General features: G+C 48.9%; 1 protein-coding gene across 6 annotated transcripts; it reads left to right on the forward strand.

Moving 5' to 3' along the window:
• The first annotated feature begins 139 nt into the window (after positions 1-139).
• Positions 140-19,948, forward strand: CNOT6L (CCR4-NOT transcription complex subunit 6 like). Of its 6 annotated transcripts, none has more exons than XM_041427164.1 (13): positions 140-2,039; positions 11,777-11,898; positions 12,008-12,194; positions 12,593-12,678; positions 13,017-13,106; positions 13,844-13,912; positions 14,153-14,310; positions 14,716-14,870; positions 15,132-15,283; positions 15,965-16,189; positions 16,682-16,884; positions 17,033-17,241; positions 19,852-19,948. In XM_041427164.1, exons 2-13 carry the CDS (start codon positions 11,787-11,789, stop codon positions 19,931-19,933), a joined length of 1,728 nt encoding a protein of 575 aa, XP_041283098.1. In that variant the 5' UTR covers positions 140-2,039; positions 11,777-11,786; the 3' UTR covers positions 19,934-19,948. The 6 variants fall into 6 exon arrangements, with proteins under 6 accessions (XP_041283098.1, XP_041283055.1, XP_041283070.1 ...); XM_041427136.1 differs by lacking the exons at positions 140-2,039; positions 19,852-19,948 and adding exons at positions 17,531-17,593; positions 18,999-19,757 and having other exon boundaries at positions 11,732-11,898; XM_041427155.1 differs by lacking the exons at positions 140-2,039; positions 19,852-19,948 and adding exons at positions 17,534-17,593; positions 18,999-19,757 and having other exon boundaries at positions 11,732-11,898.
• The last annotated feature ends 937 nt before the right edge of the window (positions 19,949-20,885 follow it).

The following is a 20,885-nucleotide window of genomic DNA, read 5'->3' on the forward strand; positions in this document are numbered from 1 at the left end:
AGGTGAGAGCGGGCGGGAGCGGCCCCGCCGCCATGTCGGGCCCCGCCGGGCCGCGGGTGCGGGGGGTGCGGGCAGAGCCCCCGCCGCGGCGAGATGGCGATCGGCACCGCGGGGCTGCCCCGGAGGCCGCGGCCGCGCTGCGGCCGGAGCTGCTCGAGGGGATGCGGCGCTCGTCTCGGAGCCGTGGGGAGAGCCGTGCTCGTGGGGCCGGTTCCGGGCACGGGGGGACGGGTCCCGGCCGTGGGGTGAACCCCTGGGGCTAATCCCGGTGGTGGGGTGAGGCCGGGCCCCGGAGTGAACCCTGGCCGTGAGGTGAGCCTCAGGCGTGGGACGAAGCCCAGCCGAGGGGCAGAGCCCGGCCGTGGGGTGAATCCCAGGCTGGAGGTGAACCTCAGCCCCGGGACTCATCCCAGCCGTGGGGTGGTCCGTGGCCCTGGGGTGAATTCCGGCCACGGGGCCAAGGCTTGGCCCCAATCCCCTCCACGTGCCGTGCTGGGATCTCGGCCCGGCAGCAGCGCCTTTGGGGTGAGGGGGTGCTCGGGGTCAGGCTGATTTGGGGAGACGCCTTTTGCCGCTGGTTTCTCCGTGGCTTTCTCCGCAGCAGTTCCGTAGGAGGTGGAGGAGGATGACAGGAGTGTCACCTGCAATAAAAGCTGGGCTGCCAGCCCAGGCGTTGAAGGAAAGCAAGCACTTAAACGCTGAGTTTTGTGACAGTCTGGGGCTCGCTTGTTAAACTGCAGTGCTGCTGCTGGATGTGGTGGAGGGCTCTGTTGCTCCCAGCCACACCACGTTTTATCTGACCTTCTGGAAATCTTTAGAGCAGTGGCTTTTATCGGGCCCTTTTGGAAACTTTGAATAGGCTGAGTATTTGTTTTGGGGAGGTACGACTTCTCCTGAGTTGCCGTGCTGATAAAGATTTTACACGGCCTTGGTTAAGCAGGGAATTTCTGACAAATAAAAATGTGAAGCTCTGGTGCACGGCCTGACAGGGATTTCATCTCTGTGCTCTCCCTGTGAAAAACGGGGAAATGGTGCTGTCACACGTCCCTGTCCCGGAGGGCATCCATGGGCACAGGCTGGATGTGCCTGGAGTTTTGCTCTGTGCCACAGCCTGACCTGGTGTCCTGGACAGAGCCCTGCTCCCTCCCCACCAGGGAGGTTTTTCCAGCCTGATTCCAGAATCTGGCTCTGGAGGAGACGGACAGCGTGCGCTGCTGACACCTCACTGCTCCGTGCTCTGGAATAACGATCCAGCCTTGGCTCTCCCAAACAGAACTTGTGTTTGAGCTCCAGCCCGGGCATTAGCTCCCCTCCAGAGGTGACTCCAAAAGCCCTGCAGCGTGCCTGCTGGGCTTGACAGAACAGTGCAAATCCTGCAGTGCTCTGCTGCCTGCTAAGCAAACCCCGTTAAACACTTTCAGTTTTGTTCCCTTCTTACTATTAAAAGCGGGGGCTGCTTGCTCTGAGTGCTGAAGTACAGCACAATTTAATTTATTCCCTTTTATCTCTTCCTACAGGGGCTCTTTCTCATTTCGTTTGTGCATTTAATTGGCGGATAAAACTCAGGGTAAACGGCCCATAGGTGTTTTCCTGTGCAAAGTTTAGTTTCCTGCCACCCTTGGAAGGCCAGAGCCGAGCTGAGGGCTGAGGCCAGACTGCTGGACAAACTCACCCTGGCTGCAGCAGGGAAAAGGCAGAACTTTGCGGATCCCTGGCAGTGGCTGTGGAGTTTCCCACCCGTGACTGCCACCAGAGCTGTGCCAGCAGCAGTCCCAGCTGCAGGAGCAGTTATCTGCACAAGTGCACTCTTACTGATAGAGCTTGTTTGCCTTGCCTGGAGGGTGTTTCCCTGGCCCTGGGAGCAGAGCTGCTTCCAGGGATGGAGCCTGCTCAGGCATTCACCTGCCTGCCTGGGAAGGAAAGGGAAGGGAAGGGAAGGGAAAGCTGCTCCAGGTGTACTTGCCACGTGTGGCTCTCCTCTTCCCATCCAGAATCTGTAGGAGCCCCGTCACGTTTGCAGTGGGAATTCACTTGTGGAAGTAAGTGACGTTATGGGCGTTCTCTTTCCATGGGATGAAGCTTCCATTTTGTGGGAGAAACTGGGAGGATTTTGTTGTTTCCCATGAGCAGCCGTGGTTTTGCAAAAAGCCAGGCAGGCTTTTGACCAAGTTTAGCTTTCACACCAGTCCTGGGAGAAAGAAGCCAGAAAGTGATCCCAAGGTGTGTGTGTGTGTGTCTCTCTTATCAGGAGAATAAAAAAGCACCAGTGGAGAAAAATTAATTAATTTCCACACTGGGTAAGCCTCTACTTAAATTTAAATCTAAACCACCAAGAATTAAGACTTGGAGTTAGGTAGATCACAGCAGCCACTGGCTTTTTTCTTTGAGTCCATGTGCACAAATAGAGGGATGTATTTCTCCTTATTAAAACCCTCCCCAAGGTTTTAGGTGATAAAATTATCCATCAGTAACGTGCATAATTTCCAGGCAAACTTTCTTGAACCACCCCCAGAAATTCTGCTTCTATCAGCTGTAATCTGCTGGACACTTTTGGGTTACTTGGGCTTAAAAGGGGGCATAAATCCAAATAAGTGCTTACTTTTTACTTTCTCACTGATTAGTGGAAAGAATTTTGGGGAGTGCCAAAAGGGCTCTCGAGGCACGGGACTGTAACCTGATTTGCAGACTACTGAGAGAGCAAAAGTACCAGTGGAGCTTAGTTTTTTGGGAGCATAAGATGGCATTTGTGAAAACTTTAAAAAAAAAAAAAGTTAAAATATGTCTTAGGCATATTTAGATTCAGGAGGATTTGCTGTGGATTTAGTGCTTTAGAGCATTAAATGCTAAGCCTCTTGTAACATTTTTTTTTTTGGTCCAGATTCTGTGGTTCTCTTGATGGCAGGCTGTAATCAAGGCTTGGGTGCTTGTTGCAGTGACAGTGTGGTGTAACTTCACCTTCTGATTAATTCCCTGGGTTTCCAGGGATTTGTCTGTGCAGCTTCTCCATCTCACCTCTAATGATTTTAAAACAAAAAAAACCCCACACCTCCCTCAAAACAAAAACAAACACCAAACTGAAGTTACTCTAAGTAAAAGGGAGCACTGGAAGAAATTTTTCCTGGAATCCTGGCTAGAAGAACAGCTTTTGCAGTTTCTTGGGCATCTCCTGGCAGAGATGTAACTGGGCAGGTGCTCATGGAAAACAGGATGAAAGACAGGCAGAGATGCTCTGTGTGCTGTCCTGCACAGGGATAAAGGAACACATTTTATCCCTTGGAGGGGGGAGATGTCCAACCAGCACTTAGCAAAATGCTGCAGGATGAACAAAAAGCAGCTCCAAGTCAGGTGCAGTCAGGGATTTTGGGAGCTGCACCCAGAGCAGGGGAGAGAAAAGAAGCCCAGTGAGCTGCTGGGAGTAATTTAACCACAGTTTGTAGGTCGTGTGAGCTCACCCCTGCTCTGGCATTTCCTGAGGGCAATCATTAGTGCAGTTTGTGAGTGCACAGCACCATTTGTGCTCAGCATCCACCTGGGTGGGGTGTACTGTCTTCCCCATTCTGCTTGGTGGTTTTTCTGAGAAAGACAGAAGAAATGTGAATAAAAGGGCTGTGGGACTCCAGATGCAGACTTGCAGGGTATGAAGGCTGGGGTGTAAGTGCATGTTCTAAATTAAGATTTTCCCTTCAGCAGGAGTTCAGTTTTGGGTTCCCCCCCCTTGCAGCTGGAGGGTTGGGAAATTTCAGACGTGAAGAGACAAATCCTTCAGAACACCCTGCCACCATCCCTTGTTGATTTGAATCTGGATTATTCCTTACCCTAAACAAAGCATGAAGGGAAACCTCTTGTGCCCTCAGCCAGGAGCAGCAGGAATTTTTATGGAGGCAGCTCTTGTCCCTTGGGCCTTTCCCCTTCCCAGGTTCTGCACCCACCTGTACTCTCCAGGGGCTGTGCTGGGAACAGGAATGCAAAGCAAAGCTCCTTTATCCTGGCCACCAGCCCTTCCACAATTAGCTCTCCAGGTCAACAGCTCCCCACACTGCTGCTTCCAACAGCCTGGAAGGGAAGGCCCAATTAAACATTTTACACGATTTTTTTAAAGGCAGAAAAAGTTCCTGGGCTGAGGCAGCTGGGCTGGCTGCAGGAGAGGGAGGAATGTTTAGCCTTGTGTTGCTGCAGAGGCACCCTCCTCCTTGCTTTGCTGTCAAACACGGTTTTTTTAAGTTCACCAGATTCCAGGAGTACAAAGGAAAGTACAAAACCCATAAGCTTTTGGTCAAGCTGTTAATAATAATCAGGCTTTGTGGCTGGTGTTCAAGTTTGCTGTTTACCCTTTAGGGCAGCTGAATGAATTGCTCGGGTAGTTTTTCCCCTTGCTTTTCAGGAATGCTTCCATCTGAGTGAACATCTTTGTGCCTTCTAATCACAAATTAGTTTTGCTTTCTTTCTATTTTTTTTTTTCTTCCTAAGAAATCAATCTAAAGGCCCTTTCAAAAGGCTCTGGATTTAAGCACCATCTAAAGAGAGAGTGCTGAAGCCCTCCTTCTGCAGATTTGTAGCTCTTTTTTTTCCATAGGATGCTCCCAGGAAAACTGAGAAAGGGGGAAAAGCAGAAAACATACTTTGTATGCTTTGCTTCCTGTGTGAGCTCACAAGGGGGGATGTATGTCACCAAAAAAAAGTCTTTTATCCTGAGTCAGCCTTGACACGTGGAGAATATCCTTCGTTCTTCCCGCTTCTCTATAGCTCAAAATTCAATTTTTTTCTTCTTGTGTTACATTAATTTACAACTGGCCCTGGCAATGGGAAAGAGCTAACTCAGGATAAGCGGCTGCCCAGGCAAAATTCCCACTTGAATTCCTTTCCTTGAATCCCTCTTTGTTCTGGAAGGTTAAGAGAGCAAAAGGAAAGCAGGCCCAGATGACTTCTCACACACCAGAACATTCCCAGGTACGTCTGCCCAGGCAAAATTCCCACTTGTGAACGCCTTTCCTTGAATCCCTTTTTGTTCTGGAAGGTTAAGAAAGCAAAAGGAAAGCAAGCCCAGATGACTTCTCACACACCAGAACATTCCCAGGTGCCAGGAAGAGCTGGCCTTACCTTTTTTTCCCCTCCATCCAAGTCACATCTTGCCACTGGGAGCAGGTCAGTCTCCAGGGACATGTCTGTACCTGTGCAGGGAGCCTCTTCCTCCTCCTCCTCAGTCTGGAGCAAAAGGCAGGGAAGGAGAGGAATTAGGAATGCTTGGAGTGCATGAGAAGCACATCTATTGAATATTTTGAGACCTGTGGACAGACCAGGAGGTTTGAGACTAGGTGGTTTTTTTTTTTGCAAGGTGTTTTCCTGCCTGCTCTAGGAACCCCCAGGTGCTTCCTGTGCAGGTAAAGGGGGAATAATTCAGTTTTAAGTCACTGGCCATTTATTTCGTGGCAGCTGCAGGTCTGAACAAAACAACCCTGGATGTGGGAAGATGACTATAGCTCACAAGTATTTTCTGCTTGGAAAATTACCTGGTTGAAAAGCTCAGGCTGTCAACAAGGCTCCAGCATTCCTGAATCCTTACCTGCCTCTTGACCTACCCACTGTGTCTGTGCTCTTCCTTTACTCTGCATTTCTGTACAGCAGGGGAGGTAGCACCAGGCCCTTTGGACTGCATTTTCTTCTTCAGCTTCCTTTCAGAGAGCTCTGTAATTAAGCTCTCACCTGCCAGTAGGTTAAGAAACAGCAGAAAACCAACCTGTTTGAAAAGCTACAGCAAAACTTGCCAAAGGTATTCCCTGCCTTTAGGTGAAATCCCTTCACGTGGCTGAACAGAGGAGCCCACACAAGCTGAGCCTCTTTTCTGGAGCAGGCAGCCCAGAGAAGCTGTGCCTGGATCCCTGGAAATGTCCAAGGCCAGGCTGGACAGGGCTTGGAGCAGCCTGGGATAGTGGAAGGTGTCCCTGCCCATGGCAGGGGATGGAACTGGATGGGTTTAAAGTTCCCTTCCAGCCCAAACCAGTGTGGGATTCTGTTTGGAAGTTTAAGTAAGGTGGAAATGCTCATGGGAAAGACTGGGATAATCAGATACAGAAGCAGCTGAACTATCTTTCAATATGCAAATAATATGCTTTGCTCAGGCTATTAGGCAAACTTTTTTTTTTTTTTAAATGCAAAGTACATTTAAACACACCCTCTGGAGAAGAGGTTTTATTCCTATAAACTGGGTTTTTTAACAGATCCCTTCTCTCTTCTCTGAGCATACAAGCCCAGCTACTTTGAGCACTAGTGCAGCATCCTGTGGCCTGTTCAGGCTGAAAAGGCACATTTATTGTGCCAGTGATTGCAAAACAGTTTCCACTATCAGTGTGTGCTTTTTCCTTAGGCTTTTTTTTTTTCTTTTTCTCCTCCTTCCTTTTAAAATCTTGAGCTCTGACTCATCCAAACTCACCTGTGGTTGAACAAGGCAAGCCTTGTAACCCTAAAGCTGTTTGAATTCAGTTTTTCAGTGGCAGATTTCTTTGGATTGTTGAGGCAGAGTAACTGAAGTGTTGCTGGGCTTTGCTTATTTTGTGGAAGTGCTGGCAGTCTCCCACTGAAAAGGGAAGATGTCACCGTGGCTGTGGAAATAATCTCATTTCTTTCCTCCTAGCCCAAACTTTGCTTTGAAGGATGAAAAAGTATTGATGATTCCAGCTTGGTATCTTAGGCTTGCTTCATTGAGAAGACCTCAATGTGCATGGATTCGTAATTCCTTGTGTAGTTTTGCTCAAAAACGAGGTCAATAGCTGACTCCTCTCCAGGTATTGATCCTGAGGAGCTGAGTGAGGCACGGTGCTGGCTCTCAGCACAGCCTGAGCAGGTCTGGGTCATTTCGGAGTGACTGAATGGGTGTAAATCAGCCTCGTCAGCAGAGCAGCCCTTCCCCTCTCAGCTCAGAGGCACACTGGCACACCACAGCCCTGCCAGCTCCCTCTGCCCGTGCTGTTGGCAGTTCTGTGTCCCCCCAATCCCAGGAAAACTCCCTGCTTTAAGCTGCAGCCATACTTGGCTGCTTCTCTGCCATGCCCGCAGCCTGGGCCGGTGTTTTGTCTTGATCCAGCGCTGGCTCCTTCCTTCCCCACACTCCCGGTGACTTCAGCTCCTAATCCTTTAAGCCACTCTGTCCTGGATCTCATTAGAAGCCCAGCACTCCCCAGGGGATGGAGCAGCATTGCAAATGGGTCATTTCTCTGAAACAGTGCAAGATACTTGTGTAAATAAATAAGCACGCTGTTTAAACCAGCCCTTTGGGGGCTTCTGATGACATTTATTTACAGGCTGGCTGCTGGGAACGCTTCTTGCCCTACAGTGGCCCCTTGCATGCATTTCTGGTTAAGCAGAGCCTTGTTTTGGGGAGCAGCCTGCCCTGTGAAGCAGCTCTGGAAGCACAAAGGGTAAAAGGCACCTGCAGACACAGTGAGCTGATGTGGCTATCCAGGAGTTGTCATGCACTCTTCTGAGAGGTAACAGGCTGCTTCCAGCAGGGAGGAACTCTTCCTTTGCAGTGAGGAGTGACTCTTAAGCAAGCACAGCAATAAAAAGCAGCTGTGTAGGGTTTCCATGCAGTAAATAGTTCAGCTGGTCCTGTAAGTGGGGGCGTGACACGGAGGAAGAGGAAGGGTGGAAACCTGGATATACTTGTGTTACCTGTGATTTAAGAAAAGGCTGCTTCATTTAGAGGAGGTGAGGGAATGAGGGGAATAACTAGTGGGTGTGTGTCAGTGGGACAATTAGCATTTCCATCAAGTGAGTGCCAGTTGGCTCTGGAATTAATCAAACACAGCTCGTTCCCTCCCTTCCCACTCCTCCCCTTGGCTTTTGCTCTTTGCTTCTGACTTGTCTGTGCTTCTCTGGGCTCAGAGAGATAACGTGGAGCCCCCTGGGACCCCAGCACCACTGAATTTACTGCCAGCTGCAGGTTCCTGGTTACCTCTTACCTTTCCCTAGTCCCAGCTTGAATTCCCTTGTGCTCTGTGTCAGACTTCCTTAGGGATTCTTTCAAATCTCCCCAAACATTGTTTTGGAATTGTTTGAGGGATTATTTTTTTTTTAATTAAAAAAACATGATGAGGCATTTATATTTGATTCCCTGCTAATCTCTACCCCAGTCAGGGTACTTGGAATAAGAAGCTGGAAAGACACAGTACCTGGGAGGGCAGACTCAGGGTGCTCCTTGAATTCTTGGAGAGGCAGTGTACACAGAGGTGGTTGGACACAGTCCTGCAGGAAAGCACCACAACAAAAGCTCAGATCCATGCTGAAGACCACCAGAATTCCCCATTCCCCAATATTTTCTTGCTGATTTACACACCCCAGCCCTGGCAGGTTTCTTTGAATCCCCTCACCATACCCTTGAACAATCAGCTGATTTTCCTGCCCCACAGAGGAGGAAACCCAGTTTTTGTGCCTGTGCCTATTGGCAGCCCGAAATGGGGAAACTTTTGCCACACTGTCCCACCCCAGAAGCAGAGCAGACAAGCAGCCTCTGCAGCCACTCAGGCCTGACTCCAAAGCACAGAAATGGCCATGGAGATGAAGAAGAGACACAGAGGGTGCTGTTTGGGAGCTCCCAGCCCGGCCGCCCGGCGTCGGACAACGTGTGCGCGCACACGCGCGCGCCCCGGCAGCCAGCACGCGCCTAATTCCTGGGAGGGATCACCAGATGGGAGGGGATGGACACTCAGCTGTGCTCACAGGAAGGAAGAGCCACTCAGGCCTGGCTGCTGGATGGCTTCCAAAATGTTTTTTGGCAGCTTGACTCAGCCATGTGCAGAGGCTGGGGGAAAAAAGGAGAGGATCACAAAGAATGTCACAGGGCTGCAGCAGGAGGCAGGCACAGCTCTTCTCCATTTGCCTCCTCATTTAGGCACTGAGGTATCAAACACCTTTTGGGCACTGTAATTTAAGAAATGCACCTTCTACACTCTTTGGGGAAGGGAATGTGTGCTTGAAAGCCAGAAGTTCCTGTTGTTTGCTGCCCAAAAAAATAATTTCTTCATATGAAAAGCCTCTGCTGCAACCCAGTAGCTCAGCCTTTGCTGTCTGACACTCTTCACACCTTCAGCCGCGTTCCATTACTCATTTCTTTTCTCCAGGCTTCAAATGATAGCCAGCATGCCTCATACACAAAGACAGCCCAGCAAATAAAACAGCATAAAACTCCAAAAGTCCAAGGAAAAGGCAGGCACAGACCTAAACACAGTACCTGCCCTTGGTCCTTTTATATCCACCTCAGAGAGCTGCTTAGGCTCACCCAGGACCACACGTAGGGTTACAGCTGAGTAATCCTGCTCTGCCAGTCCCCTCTGGGTTTTTTTGGACCAAAAGAGTTCCATTAGGAACCCCCAGAGTTTAAATATTGTTCTTACTAACACACTGATATCCTCATCTCCAGGTTTTCTGTAATTGACACAAAACGAGGAAGAGATTCTGTGTTTAATTTACATGAAATCAGGGCTGGATCTGTAGCAGAGAGCAAGTTTTAGTAGCTTCAGAAGTTTTCCAAGGGGAGCCTTTAGGAGAAAAGCCTGCCAGAATTTGCACTGACGCGCATTGGATTTTGGAGCTCACAGATCCAGGGAACTCAGTGTGGTTCCATGAAGATTGAGCAAAACCAGGATGGGATTTCTGGATATTGTTTTAGTTCCAGGACAAGCAGAGTGAGAGATAGGAATGGCAGGAGCTGGGAGCCCAGGCAGAATCCATTTTTTGCCTAAGAACAAAATTACACACGGTGACTTTCAGGTCTTGCTCAACGTTGCTGTGATGCAGAAGGACAGAAAAAAAAAAGTGCATTTGATTTAGGTTTGTTTTCCCCTTTCTGTAACTGTGGCAATGACACTGCTGCCTGTTTGACTCACCACGATTTCAAAGCAATATTCAAGTGACTAACAGCTGAAAAATGCTCGTGTCCTTTGCCTCCCAGCTCAGGGCTCGCTCCTCTGGAAGGCCCTGATGGCCACACATTGCTCTGCATTGGCACAGCACTTCTGTATTTCAACATCATTTATTTGCCAAGGAGCAGTCCTGCAGCTTTCAGATGCTGTCAGGGGCTCACTGGGCATCTCTGGGCTGGTGTGGATGGGCTGGGAGTGCTCAGGAGGTCTCAGCACTGTGGTTTTAAGGACTTCAGCACAGAGCACTCACCCAAATCCTGGGTTTGGACAGCAGAGCTTGCCGTGCCTTGGGTCCAAGTGCTGCAGAGTTACAGATCAGTTTGAGCTCTGACAGATGAAGCAGCAAGGGCAGGTGGAACAGGGCTCCTGTGGCCTGGCAGGGCTGTGAGGAGTCTGTTCAAGTGCTGCCCACTTTCACACCAGCACCTGAAGAGCCAAGGTAAACCCAGCAAAACCCGAGCAGCAGAGATTTGGCACTCCCGAAGCGCAGCCTGCTTGCGTGGGGGGGAAAGGCTGTTCTGATTTTGGGGTTCTGGAGCAAAGATGGAAGCATTTCAGGTGCAATCCCGTGTCCTTAAGTAACTGGTTCCCTTCATGGCCCCGTGCCAGGCAGTGTGAGCACAGAATCCTCTTATCCCGTAGCTCTGCTGGCCGTGTGACCTCACCTGGAAGTGACAGGGGGCTATAATTAGATGTGGGGCTCACATTTGCCCCTGCAGTTTCCTTAGGCCTTGGTCAGGGAGGGAAGCAGCAGCCCTGTAACTGAGACCCTTGGCAGGGGGACAGCCCTGACAGCTCCTGCTCCGTGCCAGAATGCTGGAATGGCTGTCAGCATCAGCTGGAAAACCCTGCAGGACTTGACCCACGTAGAAGGAAAGTGGCATCTTTGGTTAGCTGGACTTGCTGAGCAGAACCCTCAGCTTGTTACCTCAAATTCGGGTTGGAGCTGTTTGAGGAGCTTCACACCTACTGCAGCTGGCTGGAGGAGAGTCTGGATGAGGGAAGAGCTGCATCCTCTGGAGCAGCTGCTTTGGATTTGGATGAAGTCAAAGCTCGTGGATGTTGTGTGTCTGGGGAGGAAAAGACCAGCAAACTTGGTTAACACTGTATTTTTAAATCACACACAGAGCCCTGCTCAGCACAACAGCCTAGGGAGGCATGCAATAAAACTTCTCCCTGTGTCCCCTGGCAAGTGGATGGTTTTTGAATGGGACATCAGAGCTCCCTTCTGACAGTCAGGACAATTGGATGAATTTGGTGTGCACAGGCTCATCCTTAGGCTTCTGATATTCACATTTTGCACTGGGCTGGAGCCCTTTGTGCCCCAGAACTGCTAAATGGGAGCTTTACCTGAGCTCTTTTTATGGCTCCTGGGCCATTAGGAATACAAAGGTCTTGACTGATCCCGAGCATGAAAAAGCACAGAACACAAAAGCTGGATAGTTAATGGGGAAATGAAGCTAATTCTCCCTCAGACTGCAATTTGGAGCAGTGGAGTAGTGAGACTTTGTAAGTAGAAGTTAAGAGCCTTCCCTTCAATTCCTATCTGCCTGTACAAGCTATAGGAGGGAGCAATCTGGGAACAGCAGAATGCTTCTGATCTTGTCTGCAGGTTCTGCACAGAGCCAACAGCTCCGTGGGTTATGGGGGATAAACTGGGAAAGCCAGCAGGTGACTGCAGAAACCCCAACTTCCTAGGAAGAAATGCTCTTCTCCATCCCAGAATTCTGCCTGCTTCCAACCCCACTGCGCATAAACTCTGGGACGTGGTGTTGCAGGGTACCCCTGGGAAAGGTCAGCTCGTGGCAGGACAGAAAGGAAGGAATGCTGTGCAGTAACAGTCAGTTGTGGTGGTCTTTCAGACTAACAGGGATGCCAAAGGAAAAATATGATCCTCCAGATCCTCGCAGAATTTACACCATCATGTCGGCGGAAGAGGTGGCCAACGGGAAGAAGTCGCACTGGGCTGAATTAGAGATCTCGGGTGAGTTGGTTTGGGGTTGAAATTCCCACAGCCAGTGCCCTAGACCACTCCAGATCCAGAGGGGGTCCAGACTGAAGAGGTGTTTCAGTTCCTTGCTTTCCTCTTGCAGGGAGAGTGCGGAGCTTAAGCACGTCGCTGTGGTCGCTGACACACCTGACTGCTCTGCACCTCAATGACAACAACCTTACTCGCATTCCACCTGATATTGCCAAGCTTCACAATCTGGTTTACCTGGATCTGTCATCCAACAAACTCAGAAGTTTACCAGCAGAACTAGGAAACATGGTGTCTCTCAGGTGAGGGGAATTATTCTGGTTCACTTCACAAAAAGTCTCTAGCGTGGGATCGGGACCGAGAGTTTCAGTTTGTTTCCCGTGCCTGTATTTCAAATAATTCTGAAAAACTCCAGATTGGTGCAGAGCTTTGGTTCTGATAATTACTTCTGGGTTCACTGGCCTTTTTTTCTGATTGTTGATATATCACTGTTTCCATCCCTGGTTTCTTCTTGGGCTTTGTGGCTCTTTTCCCCCTCATGGATGTATTTCAGTCGTGCTTTGACACGGGAAGATTGGCATATCTTTCCTTAATAAAACTCAGGGTGAAAAGTGTTCTCCTTGAGGACAAGCAGTGTACAGCACCTTAGGAGTTTCTTCTGCAGTAATACTCACCCAGAGTGTTTTTGCATTTGCTGCAGGGAATTGCTTTTAAATAACAATCTGTTACGGGTTTTGCCTTATGAACTTGGACGGCTCTTCCAGCTGCAAACCCTGGGTTTGAAAGGTGAGCTCTTCCCAGTTCCATATTCTCATGAATTCTCGGGAATCTGAGGGGGGACTGGCCTCAAAATCTTCCTCTATTTCCTGTAGGTTTTCTTACAGGTTATTTTAAGCATTAAGTTGGTAGCAAAAATGACCAGGCAGTTGGGAGAAAAATGCTTCTCTTTCTTAATGCTGCTAAACTTCCTCAGGAGCTCATTTCAAATCCACAGTCAGGGAAATAAACCCTTTAACCTGCTGAGTTAATTTGTCTGTTCTCTTTCTGGGAGATTTTCTTTGGGTGGAAAGCCTCAAGAAAGGCAGGCAGCTGATCCCCCTGCTGTTGTTTTGTGCTGTTGGCAGGCAATCCTTTATCCCAAGATATTCTCAGCCTCTACCAGGATCCAGACGGAACCCGAAAGCTACTGAACTACATGCTTGACAATCTAGCAGGTACAGCCCTGGGGATGTGGTGCACAAAGGCTTTAAAAGTAGGATTTGCTGTTAAAACAGGACTGTGAACCACTGGAGGGAGAGTATTCCTTCCCTGCTGTAGTGTTTTTGGCAGGTGGCTCCAGTCACATCCCAAAACACACCCTCACACCCGGTGGAAGAGGCTGACGTGTACTGTCTAAGGGTTCCCAGTGTTACAGCCACGTGTTCTCCCTGTTCTGTCTGAAACCCTTCAATTACCCACCTTGCTGAAGCCATTTTGGTTCTCCCCACCAGAAATAATCATTTGAATGCAAGCAGAATGTCAAATTTAGCTCGAGAAACACCGAAGCCATTAAGAACATCCAGTACCTGCCCTCAGTCCTGCTGTAACTGAGCCTTCTGCTTTGCCACTCCATGTCTCCTAAGTTAGGGCACTGCAGGAATGATGGATGCAGGGCAAGGTTCCTGGAGAAGGCATGGCTGAACCATGCCAGGATTTACCCCTCCTTCTTCAGCAGATTATTCCATGTGCAGGAATATTTCAGTAGTGCTTCTGAATCTGAAAAGAAGAGACAAAAATAGTCACAAATCTTACAAATGACAATTTTTTTCCCTTTTAAATGATTTTTGCCTCCCCTAAAGACTCGGGGAGTTGGGGATGCAAAACACATTATTGTTCAGTCATCACTTTGACTTAGGAACTGTAACTTACAAATAGAAACTCTGAATCAATCACTGGTTTAATTTTTTTGCAGTTCATCCAGAGCAGCTGCCTCCAAGGCCATGGATTACTTTAAAAGAACGAGACCAAATCCTGCCCTCAGGTAAATCTGTGTTCACACTGGGAAACTTAGCCTGGGCTTCCTTTTCCTGCATCAGAGTGAAAACAGCAATTTGTTCATTTGTACTAGAAAAATTACCTGTGCTGTAAATACCATTTTTGGCATGCTGGGCATTTCTTTTCCACGTTGGGCTTTGTCACAGCTCTTCCAGCCACTCTTGCCCAAGCCAAAGAGACAATCTCCAGAGGCTGACAACCTTTCCTTTTCTCTCTCTCCTTGCAGCTTCATTTACAGTCATGTGTTACAATGTGTTGTGTGATAAATACGCCACCAGGCAGCTCTACGGCTACTGCCCCTCCTGGGCACTCAACTGGGAATACAGGAAAAAGGGAATCATGGAAGAAATAGTCAACTGTGATGCAGACATCATTAGTCTTCAGGTAAGAAAACATAACTGCATTTTCCATCAGAAACAGAAAACATCAATCTCCACCTTTAGGATTAAATGTTCCCTTGGGAGCACCGTAGTGCTCCATAGCAAATTCCAGGTCTTCCCAATGCAAGCTGTGTATCAGTATTCCAGTGTCAGACACATCAGGTGTGGTCTGCTGCTCTTCAAAACAGACCTGTCACTTTGCCTGTGGGAGGGATTCCAGGAAATCCAGGAATGCACATCCATTCCCAGCAGGCCGTTAGTCTAGGAAGGGACATGGAACTGCGCAGCTTTTCTGCCTGCAAGCCCGGGCAGGCACAAGGAAGGGTTTCCTTCACTTCTTCAGGCACAAGGAAGGGTTTCCTTCACTTCTTTTCCTCACTTCACCTGAGGTGTTTGTGTACAATTGCAGGAAGTGGAAACGGAGCAATACTTCACCCTTTTCCTGCCGGCCTTGAAAGAACGGGGATATGACGGCTTCTTTTCTCCAAAGTCACGTGCCAAAATCATGTCGGAGCAGGAGAAAAAACACGTGGATGGCTGCGCCATATTCTTCAAAACGGAAAAGTAAGGGCAGCAGCAGCTTCTGAAATCCACACTAAAACCTCAGAACAGCTCCCAGTAATTAGGATGGAGGTTTCCCAAAGCCTGAGCTGCCTCTCGGGGTTTCCGCTGCTTCCAGAAAGAAAAACGCAGCTCTCGGGTCGGGTCTAGAACCAGCCGGAGTGGTTTGGAAGAGAGGGAGCCTGTGGGAGCAGACAGGGATGGGGACACTGCCACGGGGGCAGTGTCACAGCTGCTCACTGGGGTTCTCTCCCCGTCGCCCAGGTTCACTCTGGTGCAGAAGCACACGGTGGAGTTCAACCAGGTGGCCATGGCCAACTCGGAGGGCTCGGAAGCCATGTTGAACAGAGTGATGACCAAGGACAACATCGGGGTCGCCGTGGTGTTGGAGGTGCACAAGGAATTATTTGGAGCAAGTGAGTATGACTGTGGTGTCCTCGCTGCTGCTCAGCTCCACAGACAGGCACGAGTTGTTCCTAGGTGATCCATGCTGTTCCCCTTGGTGGTGCAGCCCATGGGCGGCTCAGACAGGCACAGAGGATGTGGTCTGGTTGTGCTCACAGCAAGATGCCCAGCATTTGCTTTTCTCCTCTGAGACTTTTATCCCTGCTTACTTACTCTGTTACATTCTGCTTGAGCAGCTCAGCCTTCCCAAGGTCACTGTGTTTACACACATTTGCTCTTACCAGTAGTTGGCAACAATGTTCAACTTCTATTTTCAACTCTCTTTTCCTCCCCTGGATTGACTCCTTCCACCCTCCCCCAGGGATTAGATGTCAGTGCTAATGTACCGATGTGGAAGGAGATTATCAGGTATCTTTTCCTGCCTCTTGATTGACTGACTGTCACATTTTCATTAAGTATGATCAGATGCAGCAGACAATTCCAGCGCAGGTAAAACTGCCACCCTGCTCTGTCTGCATGGCTGGGATTTTCATGGCTTCAGAGGAGGCTGGAAGGAGCTCCCTGGGCATTTCAGCAGGTTTTAGCAATGAAAGCACACCCATCTGCTGGTGTGTCTGACCCTGAGCAGCTACACCCCGAGTGTGAACAAGCAGCAACACAGAAACCTTTCCCTGCTGCCGTTGTTTGTCCAGGTATGAAATCACTCCACGTGGACAAGCAGCTGCTCATCGTGGCCAATGCCCACATGCACTGGGACCCCGAATACTCGGACGTGAAACTCATCCAGACCATGATGTTCGTCTCAGAGCTGAAAAACATCCTGGAGAAAGCCTCGAGCAGGCCCAGTAGCCCGACAGCAGATCCCAACTCTATCCCTCTGGTGCTGTGCGCGGATCTCAACTCGCTGCCCGATTCAGGTAAGGCTGGGTGTTGGGCCTGACTTTTAACATACCTTCTTAGGATGTTAGGGTCCACTTTTTCCTCTGAAGGCGAGGGGGTTGTTTTGCACTGCCCAGGGAAGGTGTGGGTGAGAGCTTTGCTAGGAACAGCTGCCTTTGGAAATCTGGCTGAAGAGACCGCGAGCCCTCCGGCTTTTCGTGGGAAAAACGAGTCGCCTGCTTTTTTTTTTGAGTCGCCTGCTTTTCGTGCTCGGCTGGACACTCCAGGAGAGCTGGCTGCACCTACAAAAGTGTAGAAAAGCACAGTTAGCTCTTAAATAAGTCATTATTAAATAAACACCCGTGCATGAAGCAGCAATAAGAAGGTAGGAAAGAAGCGAGTTCCTGATGAAGACTTTCTAAGGGGAGGGGTTTGCTTTGCTAACTCTGAACTCATGGTGCCTTAGTGGTTTACAATATCCCAAAGCTGCCTTTGCAAGCAGCTCCCTAAACCCTTCCCCTTACCCCCAGGTGTCGTGGAATACCTGAGCAACGGCATAGTAGCTGACAACCACAAGGACTTCAAGGAGCTGCGCTACAACGAGTGTCTGATGAACTTCAGCGGCAACGGCAAGAACGGAGCCTCGGAGGGCCGCATCACGCACGGCTTCCAGCTCAAGAGCGCCTACGAGAACAACCTGATGCCTTACACCAATTACACTTTCGACTTCAAAGTAAGCCCCGCTCCCCGGGAGGGCTCCCCGGGAGGCTGTCGCTGCCCTGACCTCGGCTGCCCCCGGGCCGATGAGCACGGGATGCGGGGCGGGATGGGATGCGGGGCGGCGCCTGCCCTCACTGCGCTCTCTCTCCCTCTCTCCTCAGGGTGTGATTGACTACATTTTCTACTCCAACACTCACATGAACGTGCTGGGCGTGCTGGGCCCCTTGGACCCTCAGTGGCTGGTGGACAACAACATCACGGGCTGCCCGCACCCGCACATCCCCTCGGACCACTTCTCGCTGCTGACGCAGCTGGAGCTGCAGCCGCCGCTGCTGCCGCTGGTGAACGGCGTGCACCTGCCCTCCCGCAGGTAGTGCAGCCCCACGGGCTGCCCCACGGACCTGTACACTTGTAAATCCCTCTAGATAGGAGTGAAGTATGGCCAACCTTCAGCTGCTTCTTCGAGCTCCTTTCCTTATGTGTTTGATGAGAGATTTTTTGCACATTTTTGGTGCATATTGGTATCATTTGGCACTAGGGCTGGAACCAAAGTATTATTCCCCTTTCCAGGTTTTTAATTTAATTTTTGTTTGTGTTTTGTTTTGGGGTTTTTTGGTTTTTTTTTTTAATTTTACTTTAAACTGGCTTTTTCTTTTCAGTAGGAAGCTGCACTTCTAAATGGACAAAAGAGATTTAAAAACTTGCATTTAACATATTTCAAGGTAATGCTTTTTTCCAGAACGTGGCAAATTGAGCCAACCTTTTAGGAGAAAGAAAAAACAAAACTAGAGATGCTTGTTTTGTAGGAAGAACGTTAGAAATACTGTTTGAATCCAAAATGGAGACTCAACTCTGCATCTGACATAAATTTTGCACATTAGCAAAGCACTTAATACCTGACTATAAACGATTGGCAGCGTGGCCCTGCCCCTCATCTCAATACTATCAGAAAACCAAAGACAGCCAAGTATCTGTGATCAAATTCGAGCTCTAAATCCTCCTGGTTCCAATTTGTTTGGGAGCTGTTGTCAGTCAGGGCTGAAGTAAAAAGCTGCTGGTTCCTTCCCAAATGTTAATGCTCTTTGGACGTGTTGGAAATCCTTGTTTTCTCTTTCCTTTTAATGCTCTGGGTGGCCAGTTCAAAACCTTGTGCCTCAAGAGGCATTAAACATGATGCAATTTTCTGGGGAAAAAAAACAAAAAAAAAAAACAAAAACAAACAAAAAAAACCTAAGTTGTTTGGCCACTTAATGTTTAAAAAAAAAGGCACAGTGATAGGAAAAGGTCGTGTCTGTGTTTTTAAGTTTTTCTTTATTCTGCTTTTTTGCTGCTATAAGATTTTCTTGAATTTCTATTTGAAACTTTTCATGCACTTTACTGTTTCTAGTCTCCAAATGTGATATTTTTAATAAATGAAAAAGATTTTCCATGATGTGAATGAAATTTTTAAGCAGATTGATAAGCCTATATTTATGTCTCATTCGTATACTTCAAAAAAAGTCCAATTTGAATTGTGAAATTAGTTTTAAATACAAAAGAGCCATCTTCTGTCTTGCAAAGCTGCCAAGTCAGGCTGTTCCTCTTTAATTAAACATTTCCTTGGTCACTTTATACACAGGAAATTTTCCACAGGGGGAAAAAAAAAAATCAATTGGACTTAGAGGAGAAACTATTCCCTGACTCTGATTGGGGGCCAGGGGAGGGGGTGGAGTGGGCCAGAAGGCAAAAATGGGTTCAGCAAAGTGACAACTCCCTTGGAAAAGTGCCTAAAAAATGGGGGTGTCATCTATGGTCTGGGATCAATTGGAAGTGATGGGAGCTGGGGAAAAGTCCTGCACAGCACTTGCTTTGTGCAAAAGCAAACCAAACCAAACAGAAAACAAAAAAGGGGAAAAAAAAAAAAAAAAGAAAGCCCTTTCAAGAGATGGATTTTCCTCTGGATGCAGGTATCTCTGTTGGAATATACCTCAGCATTCCCTACCTGGCCATGGCACATGGATTGGAGAGCACTGGAAAGTAGAATAGCATGAAAAACTTAATTTTGTGGACATTACCTTTCTGTATTCAGCTGCTGTATGTTTTTTGGGGAGTGGGGGGATGCTCTAACCTGCTCCCCTGTTCCTCCAGGCACGGTGGTCCCAGCGTGAGCAGTGTTTCCTAACCATACTTCACTCCCAATATTTTTGGAGCTGTTTGTATAAAATGGAATTTCCGATTCGCCCGCGATTGTCTATGAACTGCAGAGGAGCCCGTTTAGTAATAAAAATCCAAACCCAGCACCAATGTTTTGTAATGTGGGGGTGGGAGAGGACGGGGATGGGAAAACCCAAACCTTGGCAAACGTTGTAAGCTGCTCCAGCTGGATTTTCCTTGGCTTCCTAGCCATGGAAGTGTTCCGTTGCACAAAGGCGTTCCACTGGATTTTCTCGTCGCTCGTCGGTTTTTAACACAAAAATGGTTTTTTAACAGACATTGCACAAAAAAAACCCCCCAGTTTGGTTTATGTTTCAGTCAATGCACGTGTTTACCTGCCTCTCCTGTGCAGCTCCCTCCTGTTTTCCTCCTGGTTTTCCCTTCCCAGCAGGAGCAGTGAGGGGATGGTGCTTTTTTTCCCAGGCTCCGTTCCCACAATACCTGGAAAAAAGGCTCCAAGCCCTTCCCTGCTGCTCACTGCCTCTGTTTGCTTCCCCAAACACGGTGCCTGGTGTCCACTCCCCAGCGACAGCACTGCCTAAAGCCAGCAGAGAAAACAAAATCCAACACCCTTCTACAGGCAACTTTTTAAAACAACTCAGTCTGGTGAATCTGTCCGACACGGGGTTTTGTGTGTGTGTACATATATACATATATATATATATATAAAAAAAGAGAACTTTGTACAATGGAGCTGAAGATTTCTGCTTCCTTCTTTCACTGCAAGGAGACTGAACCTTACACAAGTTTGGTCACGCTCCCTCCCCTTCCCCCTTTGGTGTTCCAGGGTGACACAGATCCCAAGAGAACCTGGTGGGAACCACTTAATCCTCTCTGCCAAGCATCAGCCAAGAACTCGCTTCAATTAGAAATAATTTTAGGTGGAGATTATAAACCTCTAGATCCAGGTATGGCACAACCCCTCCCTGTGGGAATGGTGAAGGTGAGAGTGATCCCAGTGCTTGGAGTTCATCCATCCTCTTTGGAGGCTCCCACACCACCTTGTAGTGGTTACTTTGAGAGCTCAGGGGTTTTTTAAGTCAGATTTTTTTCTTGTGTGTTGCCTTGGCAGCCGGGAGGTCCCTGAAAAGGTGGAAGTGCACGTGGAGCAGCTGCAGTGTCACTCCTGGGCGTGCTTACACTGCAGTTTTGGGGGGATTCACACCCTGCTTCATGGGAATAGCAGCTTTGCTTTACATTTGGGAGCGTGTGGGGCTCTGGCATGAGGAAACACTGCTTGCCCTGGACCTTCAGGCAGCTGGGGAAAAGGAGGTCATCAAACCCCTGAACAACATCTCCCTTCCCTTTAAAAATTACTTTTTTTAAAAAATTTGCTCACCGTGGAGATGGGATATTGCTCACCCATGATGGCAAAGGCTAAACATCCACCTGTGTGCTCCCACATCCTTCTGGAGTCAACAAACAGCCCTTTTGAAACCATTCTTATCCTTCCTGTGGTTCCTAAGGAGCACCGGGCAGGAGGGAGGGGATACAGAGGGTGGGTGTTTCCCAGCATGCCACTGCCCAGGGACACATTTTTGGCATCTGGTGGCGGTGGGTGGGCAACACAAATTAGATTCCTGCAGACCTTAAACACCTCCTCCCAGAATGGCCCAAGCAGATTGCAACTAGGGATAATCCTGCACAGGGCCACAAGTCACACCTGTGTCACCTCAGTCCGTGTGGCCAAGGCACACTGATTGCTGTGCCAGGCTGGGAAATGGCACTCCACAGAAAGCCCCAGCCAGTCACAGGAAATTTCCCACTTCTGTGTTTCCACAGCCTGGAGCAGCAGCATACCCTATCCAACTCCTGCAGTTA

This window comes from Onychostruthus taczanowskii, unplaced genomic scaffold (genome assembly GCF_017590055.1).
Source record: "Onychostruthus taczanowskii isolate IOZ18803 unplaced genomic scaffold, ASM1759005v1 scaffold114, whole genome shotgun sequence".
Classification (NCBI taxonomy): Eukaryota; Metazoa; Chordata; class Aves; order Passeriformes; family Passeridae; genus Onychostruthus; species Onychostruthus taczanowskii.